Source organism: Myotis daubentonii, chromosome 4 (genome assembly GCF_963259705.1).
Source record: "Myotis daubentonii chromosome 4, mMyoDau2.1, whole genome shotgun sequence".
NCBI classification, from domain to species: domain Eukaryota; kingdom Metazoa; phylum Chordata; class Mammalia; order Chiroptera; family Vespertilionidae; genus Myotis; species Myotis daubentonii.
In genome coordinates, this window is record NC_081843.1 from 74,328,957 (window position 1) to 74,356,631 (window position 27,675).

A 27,675-nucleotide genomic window follows, 5' to 3' on the forward strand; every position below is an offset into this window, starting at 1 on the left:
AAACACTAAATATGCAACTTCCATATGAACCAACAATTACAATCTTCGGTATTTATCACAGAGAAATAAAAATTTATGTTCACAAATGTTTATAGTGACTTTATTTATTTTATTTTATTTTTTTATTTATTGCTAAAGTATTGCAAAGGGCATTATATATGTGTCCATTTTTCCCCCCCGCCCTAGACTTTATTCATAATAGCCCAAACACTAGGAACTCCAGAGTCCTTCCACTCTGGTTAAACAAACTGTGGTACATCCGTACCATGAAATACTACTCAGGAATAAATACACACAACAACCTGAATGAACTGCCTAAGAATGATGCTGAGGGGAAAAAAGCCAAAAGTTACACAATGTATAATTCCATTTATATAATTATATAATTTATATAATTCCATTTATATAATTCTTGAAATGACAAAATAAGAGAAATAACGAACAGATTAGTGATTGCTGGCATTATGGAGGGAATCGGAGCAGGAGGAAAGTGAATGTGGCTATAAAGGCAGCATGAGGGATCCTTTGGTGATGAAGTGTTCTCTATCCTGACTTAATGTCATAATCCTGGTTTTGGTATTATACCATAGTTTGACCAAGATATTACCACTGGGGGAAACTAGGGAAAGAATACTTGGGATCTCTCTGAATTATTTTTTTTATAATTGTATGTGAATCTACAATTAACTCAAATAGTTTAAATCTGCTGAATTACATGAGATTCATCTTAAAATAGGTCATCATATATGCAAAACTCACTTGCAGACTCCTGTGCTACTTCATTACTGCACATGCTGCTGTGCTCAATTTTAACACTTTTTCAAAGTTTGTGCTAAAGAGTAAGATATTACTTCAATTTCATAATAAAAAAAAACTTGTGCTTTTAACATAAGCAGTATTTTTTAATTAAATATTTAAAACATTTCCTCAAATGCCAAAGACTAAGCACTATTTAAAATGGTAATAAAGCACCGGCCTATGTGGCTCAGTGGTTGAGCACTGACCCATGAGCCAAGAGGTCACTGTTCGATTCCCAGTTAGGGCGTATGCCTAGGTTGTGGGCTTGATCACCAATAGGGGGCATGCAGGAGTGATGATTCTCTCTCATCATTGATGTTTCTATCTCTCTCTCCCTCTCCCTTCCTCTCTGAAATAAAAACATTTTTTTTTTAAATCTTAAAAAATAAAAAAGATAATGAATGCTTTTTCCTAGGACTTAAAATATCAATATATTATTTGCATTAGATCTGCAAAGCTACCGAAAGTTATCTGATTGCCAGTCACTACTCCAATTCAGTAGTAGCATACTAAATGTAAGTCCTCAATACACTGTAGTTACATGCTCATTTTAGTTTATGTACACTGCAGTAAACTTGCCCAGAATATGCTCTTATCTTATAAAAATTCAATTGTGCCAGGCCAGTGTTGCTCAGTGGTTGAATGTCCATCTATGAACCTGGGGGTCTCAGTTGGAACCTCAGTCAGGGGACATGCCTGGGTTGTGGGCTCAATCCCCAGTAGGGGGTATATAGGAGGCAGTCTCTCCAGTCTATCGATGATTCTCTCTTCTTTCTTTTATAACTTGAGTTACAAATTTAAAGTTGAATTCTTAAAAATAAATATATATATATATATATATATATATTGATTTCAGAGAGGAAGATAAATTTAGAGGTGTGCTCTTTTCCACCTGTTGTTTCATTCAAGGAGTGTTTGCTCCACAGTGTATGAAGGGAGATAACAATCTGCTATTACCTCCTAGCCTGGGTCCAAATAGTGTCCACTTCTTAGGACCTCCTAATGAGTGACCATTTTGTCATACGGAGAATGATTATATTATTTAAAAATATATGTATAGATTTGGAATCAGATGAAGTGTCCATCAGTAGATAAGTGGATAAAAAAGCTGTGGCCCATTTATACAATGGAATACTATTTGGTTATAAAAAAGGAAGGAAATCTTACCTTGTGTGACAGCATGAATAGACCTGAAGAGTGTTATGCTAAGTGAAATAACCCAGAGAAAGACAAGTACCATATGATTTCACTCATATGTAGAATCTAATCAGCAAAATAAACTAAAAAACAAAATCGAAACAGACTCACAGATAGAGAACAGACTGACAGCTGTAAGAGGGGAGGAGGGGTTGTGGGGCTAGGTGAAAAAGGTAAAGAGATTAAGAAAAAAACAACAACAAGAAGAAAACTCATCGATATAGACAACAGTATGGAGATTACCAGAGGGAAGGGATGTGGAGGAGGTAGAAGAGTTAGTATAAGGGAGATAAATGGTGATGGGAAGAGACTTGACTTGGGGTGGTGAACACACAATACAATATACAGATGATGTATTATAGAATTATACACCTGAAACCTATATAATTTTACTAACCAATGCCACCCTAATAAATTCAATAAAAAAGAAAATATAGCCCTGACCAGTTTGGCTCAGTGGATAGAGCGTCAGCCTGTGAACTCAAGGGTCCCAGGTTCGATTCTGGTCAAGGGCATGTACCTTAGTTGCGGTCACATCCCCAGTGGGGGGTGTGCAGGAGGCAGCTGATCGATGTTTCTCTCTCATCGATGTTTCTAACTCTCTATCCCTCTCCCTTCCTCTCCGTAAAAAATCAATAAAATATATTTTTTTTTAAAAAGAAAAGAAAATATATATGTATGTATGTGATACAGTGATTCCACTCTTCAAAGACATATGTCCATGCACATGTGTGTGTATATGAAAACAGCTTTGTAATACCTAAAATAGTGCTTTATACATAATAGGTCCCTTTTCCTTAAAACCCTTGAATTTCTTTTCTCTCCCTTCCACTGTCCTTGGCCTTCTTATCTGATCACTCCTCAGTCTCCTTTTTACAAATTTTCCTCTTAGTGCCCAAGATATACACATTTTATTTAAACTAGATAAAATGTGCCAATTTTAAAAATGGGAACATAATTTTCAAATAAAATGGTTTTTCAAAAGGTTATATCTTAGAAAATTAAATACTAAAAACTGCAATTTTTACTTTTATTTATTTCCTTTTGCTAATGTGGCTTTTCTCTGTTAACTATTTTTAGGAAGCCAAAAATGACATAAAGATACAAGATGAACAGATGAACTAGAGTAGTAAATGACTTACCAGTTGCCCCAGTTGTGAAATCCTGCAGCCTGTAGTACATGTACGGCAAACTGACAAATATAGACGAAGAAGAATACAAAGAATCGGAATGAACTGTCACTCCTTTTTAAAAAAGGCGGGGGGAGGGGGGGCGGGAGGGAGAGAAAAAAGGAGAAAATGTCATTTTTCTTAATACCTTTATATTCACACGCAGACTGACACTCAATGTTAAAAAATAAAATATTTTTAAATATACCAGCGGCAACTACCTGAGGCTTGATATTACAATAACATAATATATGTGAAACCTTTATCCAAATACTAGATGATATTGTTTTTATTACTGCAACCTCACTTTTCAACTTCCAGCTGTACAACAAAACATCTTAACAAAAAAATGTAGTTTTCCTTTTTTTTACTAGTTTCACTGAATTATAGTTAACATACAATAAACTGCAAATATTTTAATGTACAGTTCAATGGTTTGACATATGTATATACCCATGAACCTTCTCCAATAAAAATCATACTTATCCCGTTTCTTGTGCACATAAGTAATCCCTCCCTCTCCACCCCACTACTTTCTGTCAGCATAGCTTTCATAGTTTAGAGTTTTATATAAATGGGATCATACACTATATACTTTTTTCTTGTCTGCCTCTTTCACTCAGCAAAATTATTTTGAGATTCACTCAATGTTGCATGTGTCAAAAGTTCCTTCCTTTTCAATGTTATGTAGCAGTGCATTGTATAGATAGACCAATTTTATTCATTCACCTACTGATAGTCATTTATATTGTTTCTGGAACACCTGGGAAGTTTATGTTTAACATTTTAAGAAACTGCCAAACTGTTTAATGAAGCATTTATTCCATTTTATATTCCCAACAGCAGTATATAAGTGTTCCAGTTCCTCCACATCTACACTTGGTATGGTCAACCCTTTACATTTTAGCCATGCTAACAGGTATATAGTGACATCTCATCTGATTTCAATTTGCATTTCCCTAATACTTAATGTTGCTGAGCACTATTTCAAGTGCTTTTTGTCATCCATACATCTTTGGTGAACTGTTGACCACCCACAAAGCCAAAACTGTTGCATACATTATCTCTAATCCTCTTATCAACTCAGCAAATACTATCACCAATTTACACTCAACAAACTAAGGCACTGCTAGTTTTTACTGCATTTTCCTAGAAGCACACAATTTTTAAGTGGGGAAGCCAGAATTCTAACCTTTTCTCAGTATGTTTCCAATAGTTATACTTCTTCAACAACACACTGCTGCATTAATAACTGCCTAATAAATATTTTAAAGTATTTACATAATGCTTAGTGATTTTGGGAAGCATAAAATTAAGAACAGTTATAATATTTTAAAAACATATAAATGAGCCCGGCCAGTGTGGCCCAGTGTTTGAGCGTCCACCCATGAACCAGGAAGTCACAGTTCAATTCCTGGTCAGGGCACATGCCCAGGTTTCGGGCTTGATCCTCAGTAAGAGGTGTTCAGGAGGCAGCAGATCAATGATTCTCATCAGTGATGTTTCTACCTCTCACTCCTCCCTTCTTCTCTGAAATCAATAAAAATATATTTTTAAAAAACACACATGTAAATGACAAAATGGCAACTCCAAGTTTAATTCTGATACCTAATAAACTTAACTTTTAAAATCACATATAGCCCTAGCTGGTTTGGCTCAGTGGATAGAGCATTGGCCTGCAGACTGAAGGGTCCCAGGTTTGAATCCAGTCAAGGGCACATACTTCGGTTGCAGACTCCTCCCCAGCCTGGGGCCCTGGTGAGGGTGCGTGCAGGAGGCAACCAATTATTGTTTCTCTCACATCGATGTTTCTCTCTGTCTTTCCCTGTCTCTTCCACTCTCTCTAAAAATCAATGGAAAAATATCGCCCTAACCGGTTTTGGCTCAATGGATAGAACATCGGCCTGCGGACTGAAGGGTCCCAGGTTCAATTCCAGTCAAGGGCACACGCCCAGGTTGCAGACTCAATCCCCAGTAGGGGGCGTGCAGGAGGCAGCCAATCAATGATTCTCTCTCATCATTGATATTTCAATCTCTCTCTCCCTCTCCCTTCCTCTCTCTGAAATCAATAAAAATGTATTTTTAAAAAAAGAAAGAAAAATATCCTCAAGTGAGGATTAAAAGATATATATATATATATGTATATGTCTGTGTATACACATATATACATATATACATATACATACATGTATACATATATATACATGTATATACATATATATACATGTATGTATATATATGTAAGCCCAGCCTAAAAAGTTTTAGTTACCCATTATCTACGGACTTACATAGTATGTTCAGATGTTTGTTTCATTTCTTAATCATCGTTTTTAAAATATAATACAAAGCCCTTAAATGTCCCGAATGCCCTTTCTCAAAGGCAGAAATCTCTATCAAAACCAATCTCAAATACTAGTAAAGCACCTACATGAATAAGTAAAATCTCTTTTAAAATCCTATATTTAATATAAATAATCATATCCAATGTATCCTGTTTGAGTTTCATATTTATGGAAGAAATCTGCGGTTAATAAATGTTTAACAAACTTTACTAAGTACTTCCAAAGATACTTTGGCTCACCAACACTTGGCTTTCTGGATGAAGAAAATCCCGAAGTTATACACTGAGTAGGTATATTAATGATTTCAAATATTCTAATTTCAACTTTCCCCATAAATTTTTTTTTCCTCAGTTCTGCTCCAAATAGTGAAACCCAGATAATTAGCATATTTGTGATATACTCTAAAGGCTTGCAATTCAGCTAAAAATCTAGCCTACAACTGGCAAAGAAAGAGAATAAAAGGAACTGAGTGATTTCAAGTAATAAATGGCAAAAGACTGGCTTTTTGTTTGTTTTGTCACTTGAGGACATTTTTCCATTGATTTTTTTAGAGAGAGTGGAAGGGGCGAATGGGAGGGAGAGAGAGAAAAACATAGATGTAAGAGAGACACAGCGACTGATTGCCTCCCACTCATGCACTGACCGGGGCCAGGGATCAAACCCACAACCCAGGTACATGCCCTTGACTGGGAATCAAACCTGTGACCCTGTGGTCCCAGGGCCACTCTAACCACTTAACAACACCGGCCAGGGCAAAAACTGGTTTTTAATAGTCTGTTTGGCTACATTAGTCATAGAGGTTTAAAATCCAAAATCTCTAGTCTCAGGTCACTTTTAAAATTTCAAATTGATACATCCCCATTGCCACCCACCAGTATCATTACGGTTATACTGGTAACATAACGAAAGTAGGCAGGCAGAGGCCAGATGTCAAAAAAATTAAAAACTGATAAACCTTGTGAGCCAGGCTTATATAACAAGGAAAAGAACTCTCTTCCTACATCGTGTAAAAAAGTAAATAGTTCCTTTTAATTTCTCTCCAACCCACATTTACAGAGGTCCCTCGCCCCATTCCTTGACAACCAACCTCCCATATTTCAATATATACCCAAAGGTTCTTTCTTCATTTTCTCTCCTCCCACCTATTTTCCCCTGCATTTTATTTCTAACCAATTTAGTTTTCTGTTGAGTGACACCTTTTCTCTCCAAATTCTCAATCTTCTCTCTTTTCTTTCTGTCCCCCCAACCCCATCTGTTTACATATCTGGGTTTCTAATTCCATATTTTGTGTGTGTGAGGTGGGGATGGTAAACATTCTAGTTAACCAAAGAAATTTTATCTTGAAATGGAAAAAAAGTTAAATAATTGAATGTGACCCTCTCATTTCCCTAATATATCATCTGCACAATACTGGTACATGCCTATTTCTCAGTAATGCTACCTCTCATTCATGAGAGTTGAAAGAGGTTCATTATTCATAAATTAGTTTATTCAAATAAAAATGAGTTGATAAAGAACTGAATATGTGGACTCAAACAGTGCTAGCATCTAAATCAGCATTTCCCAATGTTTATTTCTTAAAACAATAGTCTAAAAAGGTGCTTGACAAAATAATAAGTATAATAATAATGGTTTCATGGTCAAATCATAAAACACACTAGGCTCTTAAAGAGTCTAAGAAATCCTAAAATGAAGCAACTTGCTTAACTTTATTATCCAGCTATTCCCAAACGGAAAACTAATGAACTGTTTTTTTCCACAACACCTACTAATTGCCCACAGAATATGCATTTAGGAAATGTTACTCCTAACCAACAATTAAATATACCATGAAAAGTATTATACTTCATCTTACAGTCTAAATAGTTTTAAAATGTTGCTGTCTTTTGAAAAACCAAAAGTGAATTTACACAGAACATACTTACAAAGTTGCTAGGTGAAAGTGATTCACTTTAAACATTACATGCATTTACATTACCTAGTTTCATTTAAGATTTAGGCTATAATGACCACTTGTGATTGAATACATATGCATATGATATATCGACTTTTCTGAAGGTGTTATACAATAATAAAAAATTTTTTAATGAAAATGCCAATTTTCCCATTAAAGTGTACCATGAGTATTTACTTCACAGGTTTTAAAGAGCATATTTTAAAGTACACATATTTTACCTGAAAGCTCCGTAAAGTGGTCTGTACCAACAGACAAATGAACAAGGAGTAAAAAGCAAGAACCACAGGATACTCAATCCAAAATCAACCCCTCTTGTAGCATCAACACAAAACCAAGCCAAGCATCCGAAGATATTTAGAAACAGTGTTACTGTATGGACTGTGGAATCAAAAAACAAAATAGAAATGTTTACAATCAATTTATGAGTTCATTCAACAAAAATTATAAATGAAAAAAATACTTCCCAAGAGTGAATGTATTTTACACCATGTTTTCATTTAGTATTTCTCAAAACATTGTTGTTTCTTATGCATTTGATTTGAAAATAGAGTAATCACAGGAAAAGGAGTCCTAATAGATGCACTGTTTGGCAAAAATTTTTTTGGCCCTTTTTTCAAGGGCAATTACACAGGTAAACCAGAGAAGCACTACCTAAAGGGCCTCTCCCCTGAGAAGGGAACATGTGATATGTCTCTTGATTGAAGACTCAGGAAGAAAGTAGTGCCTGCCAGGAAAGGAACCAGAACTTGGGAGGGAAAAGATCCTACACTCAGAACTATATTTTTACAGAGTGGGTCTGCAGACGTCTCTCCAAGCAGATTATACACAGAAGAGAAGTAACCTGTGCAATCTCATTATGACATTTTTAAACAATAAAATTGGAATCATTGGACTAAAAATAATCAGGATTTTTAATTCCTCTTCACTGAGTTGTCCATTTTTTTTTCAAGTCCTGGGATTCAAACTGTGTTTTGGTAGAAGATTACACTTATTAAAGAAAAAAAGTACACTATGATGCATTTCAGCTCCAGTGGCAGACCTTTCTTTAGTTAACACAAATAGATCTTGGCAAACTCTTCATATGTTATTAATAATTACTTTCCCTGACAGACCAAAAACAAAAAGTCTGGATAACATATAACTATACACTATAATCCTAAAAACCACATTTACTCATTATAATCATTTTAAGCACTTTCAAAAATTTATTACTGGCTGAATTTATTATAGAAAATAAATTCTTTCATGAGTGAAAATAATTTTTAATGCAAATTATCAATACAATAAAAGAATATTGACAAACTACTACTTGAATAAAAATAAATAAAAACCTAGTGAATCTAAATAAAAAAACTCACATTAAAAACAAATTATAAAATCTCTTTAAATTATTCATCAAATAAGAGTAATGATTAATGAAACAGGACAAAAACACACATTCTAGGATGCCTCATCTAATTTGCTCTAACAACTAGATAAATACACAATCTCTAAAATAGAAGAAAAAGCTCCAGAGGAAAAGATCTAGATAATAGTGATATAATACTATTGAGCTAATCAATCTCTGTGTATTTCAATTTTTCATCTATAAAAATGCAGCTCTTCCAGCCTTAAAATTCCATTCCCCTCTATTACACAAGAACGACTTACTAATAACTTCCTCTGTCCCATAATAATGGTAGCAAGTGAATATTTAAATGGGAATTATTGGCGAATGCAGCTGTTATGTTGTAGCACAAAATTGCGAAGCCTTCAAATCAAAATCAGTGTTTCATGACATCTGTCATTTGTTTTGACACATCTTTCAATTTTTAGGTTAATCTAATTATTACAAATTATAACTATTTTTCTAATTTCATCCGCTGATGGAAATCAATTGTTTTATTTCAGTTGAATATCAACCCATTATAAAAGTAAGATGAAAAAAAGAGTTTTCAAGCAAAGATCGAGCTGCGATAGTCCAGTTCTTGATGCATCAAAAGAAAAAGGAAAAGTTGCAGAAAGGTGCAATTACGTTAGCTGCAAAACAATTTAACCCTTTGTGGTCGTATTAAATTTGGACATGGGGGTCGTACTGGCCGGAATTAATTTCCATTGAAAGAGCAATGATACATAACATGCAAGATTATGAAGGATAAACAAGATTTATTAATTCTTTTTTGGAACTACGTCACTACTAGTAGAATCACTACAAACGTTATCACTTTCTACGTCAGTCAGTATTCAAGGTGCCAAAATAAAACTCTTCATCGTTACTTTCAGATTCGCAGTACACTTCTTTCGGTAACTTTCTTTTTGCCATTTTGGAGTATTATTTTGAAATATCTTAACAAGCGAGAATGCCTAATTACAGTTAAACGTAACTTGTAAAGCTTTATTTGAAATTCTGCGAAGTATCTCCGAAGCTTGTCGATTTCTTCACTCTCAAAAGGCGACTGACTCTCCACAGTGTTTTGCATGGCGAGTGTGGAACGATCGCGTTTGTTTATATTAAGTTTCGATATCTCCGATTTGTCGGGGCAATGTTTTGGTTCGTGACAAGGTCGCTTAGACACTTAAGAGCTTTCAGAGAAATTATGAACTGATACATGAATGAATAGAGTTAAGATTCGTACGGTTCCTTGCTGTGGGGGCTGAGAGCAGACATACGACCGGAACGGTAAAAAAGCTTTGGTGGCTGAGAGTAGACAAACGACCGCAAAGGGTTAAGTGCAACAGAATGACCATATCAAGAATTTGGAAATGTGCTTCCGAAAATAATTGTCAAGGAGAATCTTATGCTAATGTTGATTCTTTGTAAAAAACAAAACTGTGGACGTAAATGCAAAGATTATGGAGAAAAACTTGAAAAACTTAGACATATTCCTCTTAGCAGAAGAGGCACCATATTAGCCTTTGATAATATTTCTCCCGAAATACTGGATAATACATTTCTGTCATTTCAACAAGTTATGCTGGAAGCAATGAAGAACGATGGCTCCAATCATTTTAAGCTCATGCATATAGGGAAAGCAAAGCTTCGCAGCCAAGGGATCCTACCTACAAGTTTAAAATGCAGTAACGAAATTACTGAAAAATCCAGAAACTATCTGAACACGCAAAATAAAAATTAGGAGTACTATTTTTAATTTATTGTTTAATTTAATCTAGTTTTTTGATAATAAATGTTACGTTCTATATTTATTTTCTTTTGCTACTATTATTATGGGACAAATTACATTCATCAACTGCTACTATTATTATGGGACAGAGGGAGTACTTTAGTCCCATTAGGATTTCTAACTCTCATGAAAGCTTCCTTACTAACAAATTTACTCAAAATATTTTGCCTCAAAATAAAAGTAGTTCTGTTAAGGAGGGCTTAAAAACAGAATTGAAAAGATTGTGAGATAGAAAAGTATTACTCTGTAACACTAAAATGGCATCTAACTGCCTTAAAAGTATTAAATGTTCAGAACATTCTAAGTCAGTCATGGCGAACCTTTTGAGCTCGGCGTGTCAACATTTTGAAAAACCCTAACTTAACTCTGGTGCCATGTCATATATAGAAATTTTTTTATATTTGCAACCATAGTAAAACAAAGATTTATATTTTGATATTTATTTTATATATTTAAATGCCATTTAACAAAGAAAAATCAACCAAAAAAAATGAGTTCACGTGTCACCTCTGACATGCGTGTCATAGGTTCGCCATCACTGTCCTAAGTCAAATATCAGCCTTTAGAGAAATAATTTTTAAAGGTTTATCTACTAATCTATTTAAAAAAGAAAATATATGGGTATGAGAATTTTAAAGTTTATAGAAATTCTTCCAGGTTTAGATAAAAGATATCAATTTAAGTTTGTGTAATCTATTAAGATCTTTTTCAAAGTGTTTTTATAGTAACCAACAACTATAATAAAAAAGTCATTTATTTACACTCCAATGAAGAATAAAATGTTTAGGCCTACTTACTAAGCAATTGGTCCACTTTATAAAGATCAAAACACACAGAAAGGCAAGGTAATGTGAAATGAATGACTTTGTTGCTAATTTCTATCCAATTCCAAACCACTTGTTGGATTCCAAATGTAGGTAGAATACTAATGAAATATTTAGTCCATTTTGTTGACCTCATTTGCAAGCTGAATGACTCTTCTTCATATAAAATTTCAATTTGCTTTACTAAGCACTTTAAGGTATCTTTGAAAGCATATCTGTCGTATTTGTGTTTAAAATGTCAATTACTTCTTCATTTTTGGTACTCTGAAGGCGGAATAACATGTAACTCTAGACTCTGGGCTCTGGAGTCAAGCGATCCAACTCCAACCTTCCTTCCTGTGTCATCTTGGACAAGTAACTCATATTCTCTATCCTTTAGTTTCCCTATCTACAAAACTAAGTAATATAGTACCTGCTTCATAGTGTGGTTACAATTTAATAACACAATGTACATAAAAGTGATTATCATTGTGCCTTGCACAAAGTAAATCCTCAATGAATGTTAGCTCATTGTAATTATCATTAGAGTGTAAAAGCATTAGTCAACTCTAAAATCAGTAACAAGTGGACACGTCTTAAAAAGAACTTATTTAAATACTTCTATTCTATGAAATTTAGAGGCATTACTGAGCTGGTACTAGATTTCACATTGTTCCAGGTTAACGCTTCTTCAAATAAGAACCTTAACTGGAATCTTGGGCACTGTTTGAATACAGTTAACAGATCTGCCAAATGAACAGGATTAGGAAAAACTATAGCCAACTATATCATTTCTAAGAACCTCAAAGTTATATATTGAACCTCAAAGTTATATATTTCTAAGACAAAACAGACCTATTTTAAACAAATTGGCACTGGGAAACCAGTTAATCATTGGGTTAAAATTAATCATCTTCCCCATTCAATTTCTATTTACTAAATTCCTTATTGAATTTTCTTCCAACCCCCATCTCTACCATCAAAATATGGTTTTCACTAAGCCAAAGAACATATACCTAAAATGCTAAGCCAATTTCTGCCCATTGAAAAATAATTATTATATATTTGCATGTATATGATTATGTTAAGTAAAATATGAGTTGGTTAGCATGTACATACACAGAATAAAAACCTTTAATGTTAACAATATACTAGTATAATCCTTGCTGATACTAGGGATTCAGCAAAATATATTACATCAACAACAAACACAAACACAAAATGAGGGTTAAAAATGTACTATCCATAAGGAATCATTTCTCACATTCCAGAGGAAGTTCACATTATATAAAGAATGCTCCTAAAAGATTTTGAGGAAAATTACCTCATATTTGAAGGGGGGAAAAGCTCCCTGATCATACAGTAAAAACACACAAATTTCCTCCATCAAGAATGCGCCCTACAAATTATCCATCAACCCAGAGGTTGTGCAGGTGAGAAGTTGTGACAGCTACCTCTCCTACTGACATGATGATATTAAATGGGACTGAGATGACTGGAATGAAAATGAAACAGAGTAAGTGGAAATTCTGTATACATACAGCAAACTATTAACAGCTTGACATTTTATTATGGTATACCGTGAGTTGTAATTATACTCAAAGCAATGTGAGCATCATAACCTAAAATGTATGTCATAATGTCCTGTTCAATAAAACCTCCTATATTAATTAGGTACTTTAAATAATATTAGTATTCATCCCCACTTGAAAATGAAGTATAAATTGTACTCAAAGCTATAAGAAAAATAAGTTTATAATATTATAATATTTTAAGCCCCTTTTAAAAATAGTCATAATGCTTTAATAGGATGTTTAATGGCCTTCATTTACATAAAAATATATGCCTACTTTTTTCAAAGTAAATATTGCCCAGAGAAGATTTTTCAAGGAAAAGAAATAACTGCAAAATTCTACCTATGTAACAGAAAAGACCTTTCCTCAAGAGAATGCCAGTTCTTAATATATAAGTTTTCTTTAGCTAAGAACTTAGATTGTCACATATAGTACAATTTTGAAGTACCCAAATATATATTTCGCTCTGAAAATTAGAAGATCTATAGAAAAAGGCCAATTAATGATACTATCCTTAATATGAGTTCCAAAAAAGGTGAGTTTTGACAATAAAATATAAAATTTATTGAATATATAATTTATTCTGTACTCACACATCCACAAGTAGTACATAATCTTTACTGTCTTCTGGAATTCTACAGGAATGTCTACAGAAAAATCCTGATAGAAGCAAGGTCCCACAGGAAAATTGCCAGGAAGAGGTGGCCAATTATTTTTTCTGCCTGCAAAATTAAAAAAAAAAGTTATTTATATTAGGACAAATATGTGCTATTCTTATTTTTGGTTTCAGAATAAAGAACAATATCTATTGTTTTAATAGGTGTTTTACAAATACAACACTATATTCTTTACATTCTTGGAGAACTCTAAAAGTCAGTCTTTATGTCTTTTAAAGCATTGGATGGTAAAATAATTTTCCAGGGTCATATAATATTTAGCAGGAACCATTTATGCACAGTTGAAATGAGAAAAGGAAAAAGAGCATAGGGACACATACCCTGTGACTCTGCCCTAAAATATTTCTTTCAAAGTCCCAAGAGTCTGGCTCTCACATGCAGGTCATGCAGTTTTTAAATCTCTACAATTTCTTCCTCAGGGTCTTACATCTTTAAATATAATTTCTAACCCGTGTGGAGAGGGAAGACCAAGCTTTTGAATCTTTGGAATTTTCTACTGTTAGCTCCATGAAAAAAACACACACAAAATTAACCAATACCAAAAGTATCAAATTCAGAAATCCCAAAGTCTCAAAAAAAATCCAAAAGACATATAAGTAAATTACAAAACTATAAGAAAACATGAAACAGTCATGAGAAAGACACTAAGGAATTATAACACCTTCAAAAACCTAGAGAAAAAACAAATTCAAACTGAGAAGGGGGAAGGTAAAGGGTCTATATAAAGCAATTAGACTGAAAATAAAGAAACAATAAGGAAAATATAAAATTAAAGCAAGAAGTCAAACATTAAATATAGAGAGTAAAAATAACATCTAAAGGCCATTTTATCATTTTAGATATGATAATCTCACAACCTTTTAAAATTAGATTTTACTGACCAGAAAAAATTTCATAGCAGAAAAAAGCATGACCTATTTCTGATCCTCCCACACATGTCTCCACTGTTATCACTCTTTTCTAATTTCATGTAGTTCATGCATTTCTCATACAAGTCTCACACTATTTGAGATGCAACAGAGCACGAATGTAAAGAACAGGACTTGAAACCAGACGTGCCTGGCCACTTACTGTCTAGGAGGCCTTGGGCAACTTACTTAAGCTTCTAAAGACTGTGTTTCTATATCTGAAAAATGAGAATAACAACTCTACCACCCTTCAGAGAACTGTATTGAGGATTAAATGTATAACATACTACAAATCTAACTCTTAATTTCCCACTCTTTATTACAACCCTTACTAAAATGTCTCTCATAGAAATAACTTGTATTATTCAATGCTAAGGAAATAGGATAGCTTTTAGTTATAGGTATTTCAGAAATGTTGATCTCAATTACACCTTTAGTTTCTCCTTTTAGAGATGTCTCTGATGTTGCAAATAAGAAAATGGCCCATAATAAATGTATCCTCAGGAGCCCCTGGATTTACACATTCTAAGATAAGAAACAGATAATTTATTATTGCTGTCCTAGTCTTGTCATCCCATCACTATCCCAGACATACTAACAATGGCTCAAGTCCTGTCTAGCTCTCTTATCCCTTCATACCCAGAGACTGCTAGCTTTCCCTAAAATACTCTCTTGAAGTGGCCTTTGGTAATAATAGCCTGAGTAGATTTCATAGCTAATAATCAATTCAGCATTTATTTATTTCTTTGGCATCATCAAAATACCCTAAATTTTCTAGAGTCACCACAGACTTATTTCTTTCACATGATTTAACAGATACAAAATACTTGTGAGGACAGGGATAAATCATTTGAAAATACTGGTAGGCTAACTAAACTAGAAGAGTCAAATGTAGGGCACACTCCCATGTACTCATAAAATTTCATTAGAAGCAAAGACAGTTCAAGTGCATAATCAAAGGTTCCTGGCCTTAGAATAAACCAAAATTATCATATTTGAATTCACTTTCTGTGTGATAAGGCTAACACTGTTCTAATCTATCAAAAGACTATGCAAATCAGCCAATTTCAAAGAGCTACACAGTATCAAGTAGACTATCTGCTGTGTCTGATCTCCTTGTTAGAATGGAAAACAGGGAAGAATTTATTCACAAACCAAATGACCTAGAGCCAGTGCAGACATTATTTAAAGTGTTTAAAGTTATTTTTATTTCAAGCATCTTGGATACTACCATGTTGACTGAGGTTTTGCATTTCTCGTTCTCGACGGTCTAATTCTGCAGCTTTTCTTTCTAGTTCTTCCTGGCGCTTAAGAAGTTCAGCTTGGGCCAAGGCATGTTCCTACACAAAAAATAGTAAATGAATAGGTTGTCATAAGCATAAAATATTGAAACATTGATATGCTATCTCTTCTCCCTCTACTATGCTAGAAACCTAATTCAAATGTTCTTCCAAAGTATAGGAATTTACTGAAGATTTCAGTTTCAGAAAATATTATATAGATATTTGATCCATTTGATCTTTTGGTTATGAAAACCTTCATGGAATATTGGGCACATTAGGACAGAAAAAATCCTAAGAGTGGTCAGAGTCCTAAGGTAATCAGGAAAATGAAAATAAGCTGATGTCACCTCTGTGCCTAAATGAGTGAATAACAAAGACAAAGGGAAGTGTTGAGGAAAACAGACAAATGGAGAGAAGAGCAACTGAATTGACTCTTATGAATTGGATTAAATGGCATATAAGGTTCTCAATGCAAGAACTCATAACATCTTATATTTTATAAAATAATGGCATGAAATGACATGGTTCAGAAATTATGATCTATAACTCCACCTGCCTTTATGTGATAGCAGCATTCCTAGTCATCTACTTTGATCTTGTATTTTTCATATATTCCTACCAATGTCTCTTGCTTAGCCATTATAACTCTCTCTTCCAGTAAGATTTATTATTCTGTCATTGTTACTGTAATGGCATTGTGTATTAAAAAGTGATACCAAAGGCAATAAAATTTTCACTATAAAAACTGTATACCAAGGTATACAATTCAATAATTGCTAATCATGGAATAAAGCAAATGTTATAAGCTGAAAAAGACATGTGAGCATTATAGAGTCTACAAGGTGGCTAACCTAGACTCAAAAGTAAGTTAAAAAGTAAACAATATGGAATGCAACAATTAAAAAATTATTTAGCTCTGGAAGTAAATGATACTGATATTATAATTTCCATATGAATTTGCAAATGTAACATGAACTAACCTTTGCAATCTGTGTATAAGGTGGAGGTTCCTCTGTTGGTTTCATTATTGCTGGCTGTGTACTGGGTACATTCGGCATTTTCACATTGCCTGGTGCAGGCTAGGAAAATTAAGAAAATGGCAAATTACATAACATACAGATCCAACTTCAACTTCTTTCAAAAGGCAAAATACCGACAAAAACAAAATGCCAAGAATTGCCTCTCTTCTTCCCCTACCATCTCCTAGTCAAGTTGCGACAAAGACCTGCTTAAGCTCTCCATCTCCATTTTCTCATTCATTTCTGTACTCTTCAATCTGGGTGCTACCTCTAACACTACACCAGAAACAATCTCCTCTAGGATACCACATGTAACAAATAAACACCTTTGAGTATTTCTTTTTAGTAAAATACACATAGCACCAAACTAAAGGTTTATACCAAGCTTAACTATCAACTCTTCCCTCTTAAGAAAGGTATATGCCAGTGCCCTAAGATGATAGCTCTTGACAGAACCCCACTAATACCCTTGAAAAGAGTTAAGAGGAGAGACCTTAGGTAATGTGAAATAAACTGCACAACCTCCACTTTGCTGATAGGGATCAGCAGTATTTGAAAGCTGCAAGATCAAAAAGTAGGTAGATATCTACAAGCCCATAAAAAGGGAACTGGTTAAATTACTATATATACAGATGAAATTAAAAGGAATTCAATCATTAAAAGGAATGTGTTACAGTTACAGAAGAATGCATTTTTAAATACTAAATGAAATAAAGCAAACTATAAAACAGTATGTATATGACAATTTTTACTTTTATAAACACACATTTGTACATGTTCAGAAAAATTTCTGAAAGATCTCAGCAAACTAATATCAGAGGGATTTGTACCTTTTGCTTATATAGTTTTCTATTATTTGCTTTCTCCTCCCCAATATACTACACTAATGTTAAAGTACTTTTATTTATTTATTTATTTATTTATTTATTTATTTATTTATTTATTTATTTATTGAGAGAGAGAGAGAGAGAGAGAGAGAGAGAGAGAGAGAGAAGGGAGAGCAGGGAAAGAAGGGGAAAAGGGGAGAGAGGGAGGATGAGAGAGGGACAGGGACATGGAGAGATAGAGGGAGTGAGGGAGGGATGGAGGGGGAAGGGAGAGAGAAAGTTAGAGAGAGAGAAACATCGATTTGTTGTTCCACTTATTTATGCATTCATTGGTTGCTTCTTATATGTGCCCTGACCTTGGCATATCGGAACGATGCTCTAACCAACTGAGATACCCGGCCAGGGCTTTAAATTACTTTTGTAGGAACTAAGATGGCGGCGATATAGGCAGACGCGTCCCAGGTCGTGTCCCGGAGCAAATGGAGTGAGCAGCTGAAACTAGTAACACTCACACCGAATTGGCGAAATTGCTCAGCTGGTGAGAGGGTTTGCAGCCAGGAAGAACAGAACTCCCCTGGAAAGGTAAAAAAAACAGGGATTTGGGCAGGAAAGTTTGCCAGACCTCTGAGCCCAGAGAGTCAGAGGGAGACCGCGTGGCAGACAGCCGCGTCCCTTGGGACAGGCACAGCCCCTGACGGGGGGAAAGGAGAACCGCGGGATTCCTGGCGCCGCCGGGGGAATTGAGAGCTGGGTTCTGTGATCACGGAGGACTGAGCCTAAAGGGGGCAGCCTGAAGAGCTGACCTGACCATGCAGTCCCGGTAAGAGAAGAAGCTTACAGAAACCAAGCCTTCCCTGTTTCCGCGGCCGGCGTTTGTTTGTTTGTTTTCACTGAATCCTGTTCATGGGACATTTCGGATACAGACACTCACCTGTGCTGAAGAGAGGGAGAGTGTGCGGAGGAGTGGAATCCGGGGAGAGACTGGGGAAAGAGGGGGAGCCGGGAGAGGTGGCAGTGAATTGAGTGCTGAGACACCCCTGAGCCCAGGACTGGGGCAGCCATCCTCTCCAGAGAGTGAGACTCCTCCCCCCAGCCCCCAGGCAAGGAGCACAGCCACACCCAGATTCCACCCTGTATGAGATCAAGGATTAAGATAACCTGATCAGTCTCTGGGAGTTAACAGGGTCTGGCCTATAGAGGGATTTTCAATCCCAGCAACAACATAGCGCAGGTAACTAACTATTACGCAGTCAGCTCTGGGCAGTGAACTTCCACTGGACAGAGAGGCCCTATAGCCTCAGAGGCCAACCCCAGAACACTGCCACCCAGAGGCTGACCCACAAAATGACTCTTTGCTAAACACAAAATAAGGCAGTCTGGGAAATAAATGCGGCATGCTTTAAAATAAGGACTGTGGTTTACAACACAGAGGAACAGTATATCACAGGGAAACTCAACACTCTCCTGAATACCTGGAAGGTCTAAGGCGAGCCACACTGAAGAATAGAAGAACCGAAGGGCCTTCACAACTGCAATTTTTTTTTTCTTTTTTCACTTTTTAACTAAGAAACCAATTTTTTTTCTTTTTTTTTTCTGTTCTTTTTTTTTATTTTCTTTTCTTCTTTTTCCATCACCTGATTTTACCCTTTTAATTACTACCTTCTTATTTTTAACCAGTATTATTACTGCTACCATTTTACCATTTTTTAAAGTGCCATTTTATTTTCTCTTTATTTTATTTTGGGATTAGTGTTCTCCATTCTATTTTCATCGTTATATTATTGGTTGTTTCTAGTTTGCATTCATATCCAGGGAGCTGTTGCTGGAATTTGTTGGGATTAATGGCTGTTCTATAGGAGTATTCTCCTCATATAAAAAGTCTCTTCCCCTCTTCCACCTCATTCTCTCTTTTCGCTCTTTTTTTTTCTTTTCTTTTCTTTTCTCGCTTTTATTTTCCCCCCTCCTTTTTCCCAATTTCATTTTTGCACTCCTTTTTTTGGTCCCTACTTTTCTTTTCTTTTTTCTCTTTTATCTTTTTCTCTTCCTTCTTCCTTATCCCCTAATTCTCTTAATTCAGGTGGTCACCTTTATTTGGGGTTATTAATATCGTGAATATATTTGTGTATAGTGCCTGGTACGTGGTGCCTTGTTGTGTTGTATTTTGTGCCTTTAAATCAACGCAGCAGATCCAAGCAACAGCAACCTCCTGAGCACCACATCCTCTGCTGAGGAACAGCAGCTGTACGTGAAACCTCGCCCCACCAGCCAGAAGAGCCACCACAGCTGTGAACAGCACCCACCAGAGGAGCTGCTGCCAACTGAAGAGCAGCTGCTACCGCAACCGCCCGAAGAGCAACCACAGACCAAGGAGTCACTGCCACCAAGGGAGCAACCACTGAACGACTCAACGTCTAGATATGTCAGTGAGATCAAACATGGGTAGACAAAGAAACCCCCAAAGGAAAGAGAAGGAGGACTCTCCAGAAAAGCAGCTAAGTAATACAGAGGCATGCAACATGACAGATAAAGAATTCAGAATAAGGGTCCTAGAGTGCATAAACCGGATGGAGGAAAAAATCGACAACCTCTACAAGAAGCAAGAAGAAACAGATGAAAAAATCGATAACATATGAAAGAAGCTAGAAGAAACAGATGAAAAAATCGATAACATATGGGAGAAGCTAGAAGAAACAGATGAAAAAATCAACAACTTAAGTAAGACCCAAGAAGAAATGAAGAGTGATATAGCTGCAATGAAAAACTCCATTGAAAGTATCAACAGTAGACTAGGAGAAGCGGAGGACCGAATTAGTGAATTAGAAGACAAGGAAGCAAAACACACCCAAAATGTACTGCAATTGGAGAAAAAAATTAAAAGACAGGAGGAGAGCCTAAGGGAGCTTTGGGACAACATGAAACGAAACAACATACGAATAATAGGAGTACCAGAACAACAGAAGGATGAACAAGGATTAGAAAACCTACTTGAAGAAATAATATCAGAAAACTTTCCTGAGGTGGGGAAGAAAAAAGTCACACAAGCCCAGAGAGTCCCAAACAAGGTGAACCCGAAAAGACCCACACCAAGACACATCATAATCACCATGGCAAATGTTCAGGACAAAGAGAGAATCTTACAGGCGGCAAGAGAGAGACGGAAAGTTACATACAAGGGATCTCCCATTAGACTGTCAAATGATTTCTCAACAGAAACACATCAGGCCAGAAAAGAATGGACTGAAATTTACAAAGTGATGCAAAGCAAAGGACTGAATCCAAGAATACTCTATCCAGCAAGGCTATCATTCAAACTTGAAGGGGAAATAAGAAGCTTCACAGACAAAAAACGGCTAAGGGAGTTTGTCACCACCAAGCCAGCAATGCAAGGAATGCTAAAGGGACTGGTATAAAAATAAGAAATAAAAAGCTCAGAAAGAAAACAGCCACACAAAAAAAGAAATGGCTACAAACAAGTACCTTTCAATAATAACTTTAAACGTAAACGGACTAAATGCTCCAAACAAAAGACATCGAGTGGCTGAATGGATAAAAAAACATGACCCATACATCTGCTGTCTACAAGAAACCCACCTCATTAGAAGTGACTCACACAGACTGAAAGTGAAAGGATGGAAAAATATCTTTCAGGCAAATGGAAAGGAAAAGAAAGCTGGGGTAGCAATACTTATATCGGACAAAATAGACCTCAAAGTGAAGGCCTTAACAAGAGATAAGGAAGGCCACTTCATAATACTAAAGGGATCAATACAACAAGAAGATATAACCCTGGTAAACATATATGCACCCAATGTAGGAGCACCCAAATTCATAAAAAAACTCCTGGAAGATATCAAAGGAGAGATCGACAACAATACAATCATAGTAGGAGACTTTAATACACCATTGACAGCACTGGATAAGCCCTCTAAACAAACAATCAGCAAAGATACAGCAATCCTAAATGACTCACTAGATCAGATGGACTTAATAGACATCTTCAGAACACTTCACCCCAAAGCCAGGGAATACACATTCTACTCAAATGCTCATAAGACATCTTCAAAAATAGACCACATATTGGGTCACAAGCAAAGTATCCCCAAATTCAAGAAGATTGAAATCATAAAAAGCGTCTTCACAGACCACGATGGCATAATATTAGAAATAAACTACAATAAAAACAACCCAAAATACTCAAACACCTGGAAGCTGAATAGCATGCTATTAAATATTGATTGGGTTACCAATGAGATCAAAGAAGAAATTAAAAACATCCTGGAAACTAATGACAATGAAAACACAAAAATCCAAAACCTATGGGACACAATGAAAGCAGTCCTGAAAGGGAAGTTTATAGCTCTACAGGCCTATCTCAAAAAACAAGAAAAAATGGTAGTAAATCATCTAACTCTACAACTCAAAGAATTAGAAAGAGAGCAACAAGAAAACCCCAGAGTGAGCAGAAGGAAGGAGATAATAAAGATTAGAGCAGAAATAAATGACATAGAGACCAAAAAAACAATACAGAAAGTCAATGAAACCAAGAGCTGGTTCTTTGAAAGGATAAACAAGATTGACAAACCTCTAGCCAGACTCACCAAGAAGCAGAGAGAGAGGAACCAAATAAATAAAATCAGAAACGATAGAGGCGAAATAACAACAGACCCCACAGAAATACAAATGATTGCTAAAAAATACTATGGACAGCTCTACTCCAACAAACTAGACAACATGGAGGAAATGGACAAATTCCTAGAAAAATACAACATTCCAAAACTCAATCAGGAAGAATCTAAAAATCTCAACAGGCCAATAACTATGGAAGAAATGGAAGCAGTCATCAAAAAGCTTCCATCAAACAAAAGCCCCGGACCAGACGGCTTCACAGGGGAGTTTTACCAAACATTCAAGGAAGAACTAAAACCTATCCTCCTCAGACTACTACAAAAAATTCAAGAGGAAGGAACACTTCCAAGCTCATTCTATGAAGCCAGCATCACCCTAATACCAAAACCAGGTAAAGACAACACAATGAAAGAGAATTACAGGCCAATATCCCTCATGAACATAGATGCCAATATCCTCAACAAAATCTTAGCAAATCGGATCCAGCAGTACACCAGAAAGATCATACACCATGACCAAGTAGGATTTATCCCAGGGATGCAAGGATGGTACAATATCCGCAAATCAATAAACGTGATACATCACATAAACAAATTGAAAGAAAAAAACCACATGGTCATATCAATTGATGCAGAAAAAGCATTTGACAAAATTCAACACCCATTTTTGATAAAAACTCTCAGCAAGGTGGGAGTAGAAGGATCATACCTCAACACAATAAAAGCCATATATGACAGGCCAACAGCCAACATCATACTCAACGGACAAAAACTAACACCATTTCCCCTAAGAACAGGAACAAGACAGGGATGCCCCCTCTCACCACTACTGTTCAACATAGTACTGGAAGTGTTAGCCATTGCAATTCGGCAAGAAGAAGAAATAAAAGGCATCCAAATTGGAAAAGAGGAAGTAAAACTGTCCTTATTTGCAGACGACATGATATTATACATACAAAACCCTAGAGATTCCATCAAAAAGCTACTAGACTTAATACATGAATTTGGCAATGTAGCAGGATACAAAATTAACCCCAAGAAATCTGAGGCATTTCTATACATCAATAGTGAACTTTCAGAAAGAGAGATTATAAAAACAATCCCGTTTACCATTGCACCAAAAAAATTAAGCTACCTAGGAATAAACTTAACTAAAGAGGTAAAAGACCTCTACTCAGAAAACTACAGGACGTTGAAAAAAGACATAGAGGAAGACATAAACAGATGGAAGAACATACCGTGTTCATGGATTGGTAGAATCAACATCATTAAAATGTCCATACTACCCAAAGCAATCTATAAATTCAACGCACTTCCCATTAAAATACCAACAGCATACTTCAGAGATCTAGAACGAACTTTCCAAAAATTCATCTGGAATAAAAGAAGACCCCGAATAGCTGCAGCAATCCTGAAAAAGAACAAAGTAGGTGGGATCTCAATACCAGATATCAAGTTGTATTACAAAGCCACTGTTCTCAAAACTGCCTGGTACTGGCACAAGAATAGGCATATAGATCAATGGAATAGAATAGAGAGCCCAGAAATCGGCCCGAACCAATATGCTCAATTAATATTTGACAAAGGAGGCAAGAACATACAATGGAGCCAAGATAGTCTCTTCAATAAATGGTGTTGGGAAAATTGGACAGATATATGCAAGAAAATGAAACTAGACCACCAACTTACACCATACACAAAAATAAACTCAAAATGGATAAAGGACTTAAATGTACGACGGGAAACCATAAAAATTCTAGAAGAACCCAAAGGCAACAAAATCTCAGACATATGCCGAAGCAATTTCTTCACTGATACAGCTCCTAGGGCACTTGAAACTAAAGAAAAAATGAACAAATGGGACTACATCAAAATAAAAAGCTTCTGCACAGTAAAAGAAACCATCAACAAAACAACGAGAAAACCCACTGTGTGGGAAAACATATTTGCCAATGACATATCTGATAAGGGCCTAAAAAAATCTCCAAAATTTATAGGGAACTCATACAACTTAACAAAAGGAAGATAAACAATCCAATCAAAAAATGGGCAAAGGACCTAAATAGACACCTTTCAAAGGAGGACATTCAGAAAGCCAAGAGACATATGAAAACATGCTCAAAGTCACTAATCATCCGAGAGATGCAAATCAAAACAGCAATGAGGTACCATCTCACACCGGTCAGACTGGCTATCATCAACAAATCAACAAACGACAAGTGCTGGAGAGGATGTGGAGAAAAAGGAACACTTGTGCACTGCTGGTGGGAATGCAGACTGGTGCAGCCACTATGGAAGACAGTATGGAGTTTCCTTAAAAAACTGAAAATGGAACTCCCATTTGACCCTATGATCCCACTTCTAGGAATATGTCCCAAGAAACCAGAAACACCAATCAGAAAGGATATATGCACCCCTATGTTCATAGCAGCACAATTCACCATAGCTAAGATCTGGAAACAGCCTAAGTGCCCATCAGTAGATGAATGGATTGGAAAACTGTGGTACATCTACACGATGGAATACTATGCTGCTGTAAAAAGGAAGGAACTCTTACCATTTGCAACGTCATGGATGGAACTGGAGAGCATTATGCTAAGTGAAATAATCCAGTCAATAAAGGAAAAATACCACATGATCTCACTCATTCATGGACAATAGAGACCATTCTAAACTTTTGAACAATAATAGATACAGAGGCAGAGCTGCCTCAAACAGATTGTCAAACTGCAGCGGGAAGGCCGGGGAGGGTTGGGGGGCAGGAGGTAGGGGGGTAAGAGATCAACTAAAGGACTTGTATGCATGCATATAAGCATAACCAATGGACATAAGACACTGGGTGATAGGGGAGGCTAGGGGACTGTCTAGGGCGCGGGGATAAAATGGATACATATGTAATACCCTTTGTAATACTTTAAGCAAAAAATAAATAAATAAATAAATAAATAAATAAAAAACTGTAATAATTCAAATTACAATAGAGAAGTTAAACAGCAGACTACACAATGATAAAGATAAAGAGATAATTAGAAAAATAGAAGAGGGTCTAAAGAAATTGCATAGATGAATGGATTAGAAAACTGTGGTACATCTACATGATGGAATACTATGCTGCTGTAAAAAAGAAGGAACTCCTACCATTTGCAACAGCATGGATGGAACTGGAGAGCATTATGCTAAGTGAAATAAGCCAGTCAATGAAGGAAAAATACCACATGATCTCACTCATTCATGGATAATAGAAACCATTATAAACTTTTGAACAGTAATAGATACAGAGGCAGAGCTGCCTCAAACAGATTGTCAAACTGCAGCGGGAAGGCCGGGGAAAGTTGGGGGGCAGGAGGGAGGGGTATAAGAGATCAACCGAAGGACTTGTATGCATGCATATATGCATAACCAATGGACATGGGACGCTGGGGGGTGGGGGAGGCCAGGGGATAGTCAAGGGCGGGGGGGGGGGGGGGAAAGACACATATGTAATACCCTTTGTAATACTTTAAGCAATTAAAAAATAAATAAATTAATTTTTAAAAAAAGAAATTGCACAGAACATAGCAGAGGGGTGAGGGGAGGAAACACGATAGGTTAAGAGAGATAACAGAGTGAGAAAGTCTAAAAAACTAAAGAGTTCCAGAGAACAGAGAGAATGAGTCAATATCCAAACAGAATGTCAGGACAGTGATTCTCAAATTTAAAACTCCAGAGCCCAACCAAATTAAGAAAAAAATAATAACACTAGATACCTCATTGTGAAACTGATTCTCAAAGTCAAAACTCCAAAACCCAGCTAAATTACGAAAAAATAACACTAGATAGTTCATTGTGAAAGAGCAAATCCTAAAAACAAGAGATCCTAAAAACAGCAAGAGAAAAAAGACACAAACCTACATAAAAAAAAGTTACTAAGACTGAGAGCTAATTTCTCAACAGCAAAAATGGAAGTCCACACAGAATGCCAAGCTGATGAGAGAAAAAGTGTCAACGTCGATTTCTAAATCCCATAAATTACATTTGAGAACCAAGGTGATAGATATTGAAAAAGTTACTACCAATAGACCCTCACAAAAAACTTCTAATTTAGGAATAGGAACAATGATACCAGAAGGGAAATCTGAGATGCAAGAAGGAGTATCTTTCTGCCTCCATGGTCACTTCTAAGTACATCATCTTATTTTACACTCATCAAAAACTACAGATTGGAAGGAAAGTGAACCTATCTATAGGGAAAAAGTGGCCACTCTAGTACAAATGAATGTACCAGAGTAAGATGAGGTCTTCTCTTGACAACCCTGAAACTGTGTCTGCTCTGGCAGACCCTAGGGAAAACCTTAGGTATTGAGAAAAACAGAAGGGCAGAGATGAAGGAAAACAATCAGACAAGTCAGGAGAACAGGAAGAAAGCTGCTTTGGGGCAGAATAAAAAACAATGTCTAGCAGAGCAAAGCTGTATATCCTTCTCCCTTGGTGGATGAAATTTCACCAGTTAGGAGTAGACTAAATTTTAAAACATCTCTGTGAAAGTTAAGGGTTATTTCTTTTATTTATTTTTTTTGAAGTATAATTGACATAAAACATTGTTAGTTTCAGGTATATGACATAATGATTCGATATTTGTATATATTGCTAAATGATCACCACAATAAGTCTAGTAAATCTATCCCCATGTAGTTACAATATTTTTTCTATGATGAGAACTTTTTAAATCTACTCTTTTAGTAACTTTCAAATATACTATACAGTATTATTAACTATAGTCACCATGCTATACATTATAACTCCATGACTTATAACTGGAAGTTTTTATCTTTTTACCTCCCCCTCTCCCCTTCACCTATTTTGCCCATCCCCACCTTGTCTCTGGCAACTAACAATCTGTTCTCTATATCTTTTAGCTCAATTGCTTGATAGTTTTTTTAAGATTCCACATATAAATGAGATCAAAAGGTACTTGTCTCTATCTTATGTCACTTAGCATAAAGCCCTCCAGATCCATCCATGTTGTCACAAACGGCAAGATTTCCTTCTTTTTTATGGCTAAATAATATTTCATTGTGTGGGTCTACTAGTATGTATATATGTATGTGCATACGCACACAGACACACACACAATTTTATTTATCCAGTCATTCATTGATGGATACTTAGGTTGTTTCTAATTTTTACATTTTAACAGAAATTACCATACGACAGTTGCCTGCTCTATGTAGCTTTGGAAAATTAAACCAGGACCAATAAATAAAAGTTATAGTAAGATACATATTTTGGCTCAATAGAATTTAGAGCATTATAACAATCATGGTAATACAATAATAGATGGACTGTTTATAATACA

General features: G+C 35.8%; 1 protein-coding gene across 3 annotated transcripts in view; it reads right to left on the minus strand.

Moving 5' to 3' along the window:
* Nucleotides 1-27,675, minus strand: part of SCAMP1 (secretory carrier membrane protein 1) — a 79,588-nt gene that overhangs the window by 15,993 nt on the left and 35,920 nt on the right. For all 3 annotated transcript variants that reach the window (XM_059694249.1, XM_059694251.1, XM_059694250.1), the window contains 5 exons: nucleotides 16,850-16,948; nucleotides 15,818-15,926; nucleotides 13,595-13,723; nucleotides 7,682-7,841; nucleotides 3,138-3,239 (listed from right to left, as the gene is read on the minus strand). In XM_059694249.1, the coding sequence (XP_059550232.1) occupies nucleotides 3,138-3,239; nucleotides 7,682-7,841; nucleotides 13,595-13,723; nucleotides 15,818-15,926; nucleotides 16,850-16,948 (599 nt within the window). The remainder of the gene's footprint in view (nucleotides 1-3,137; nucleotides 3,240-7,681; nucleotides 7,842-13,594; nucleotides 13,724-15,817; nucleotides 15,927-16,849; nucleotides 16,949-27,675) is intronic.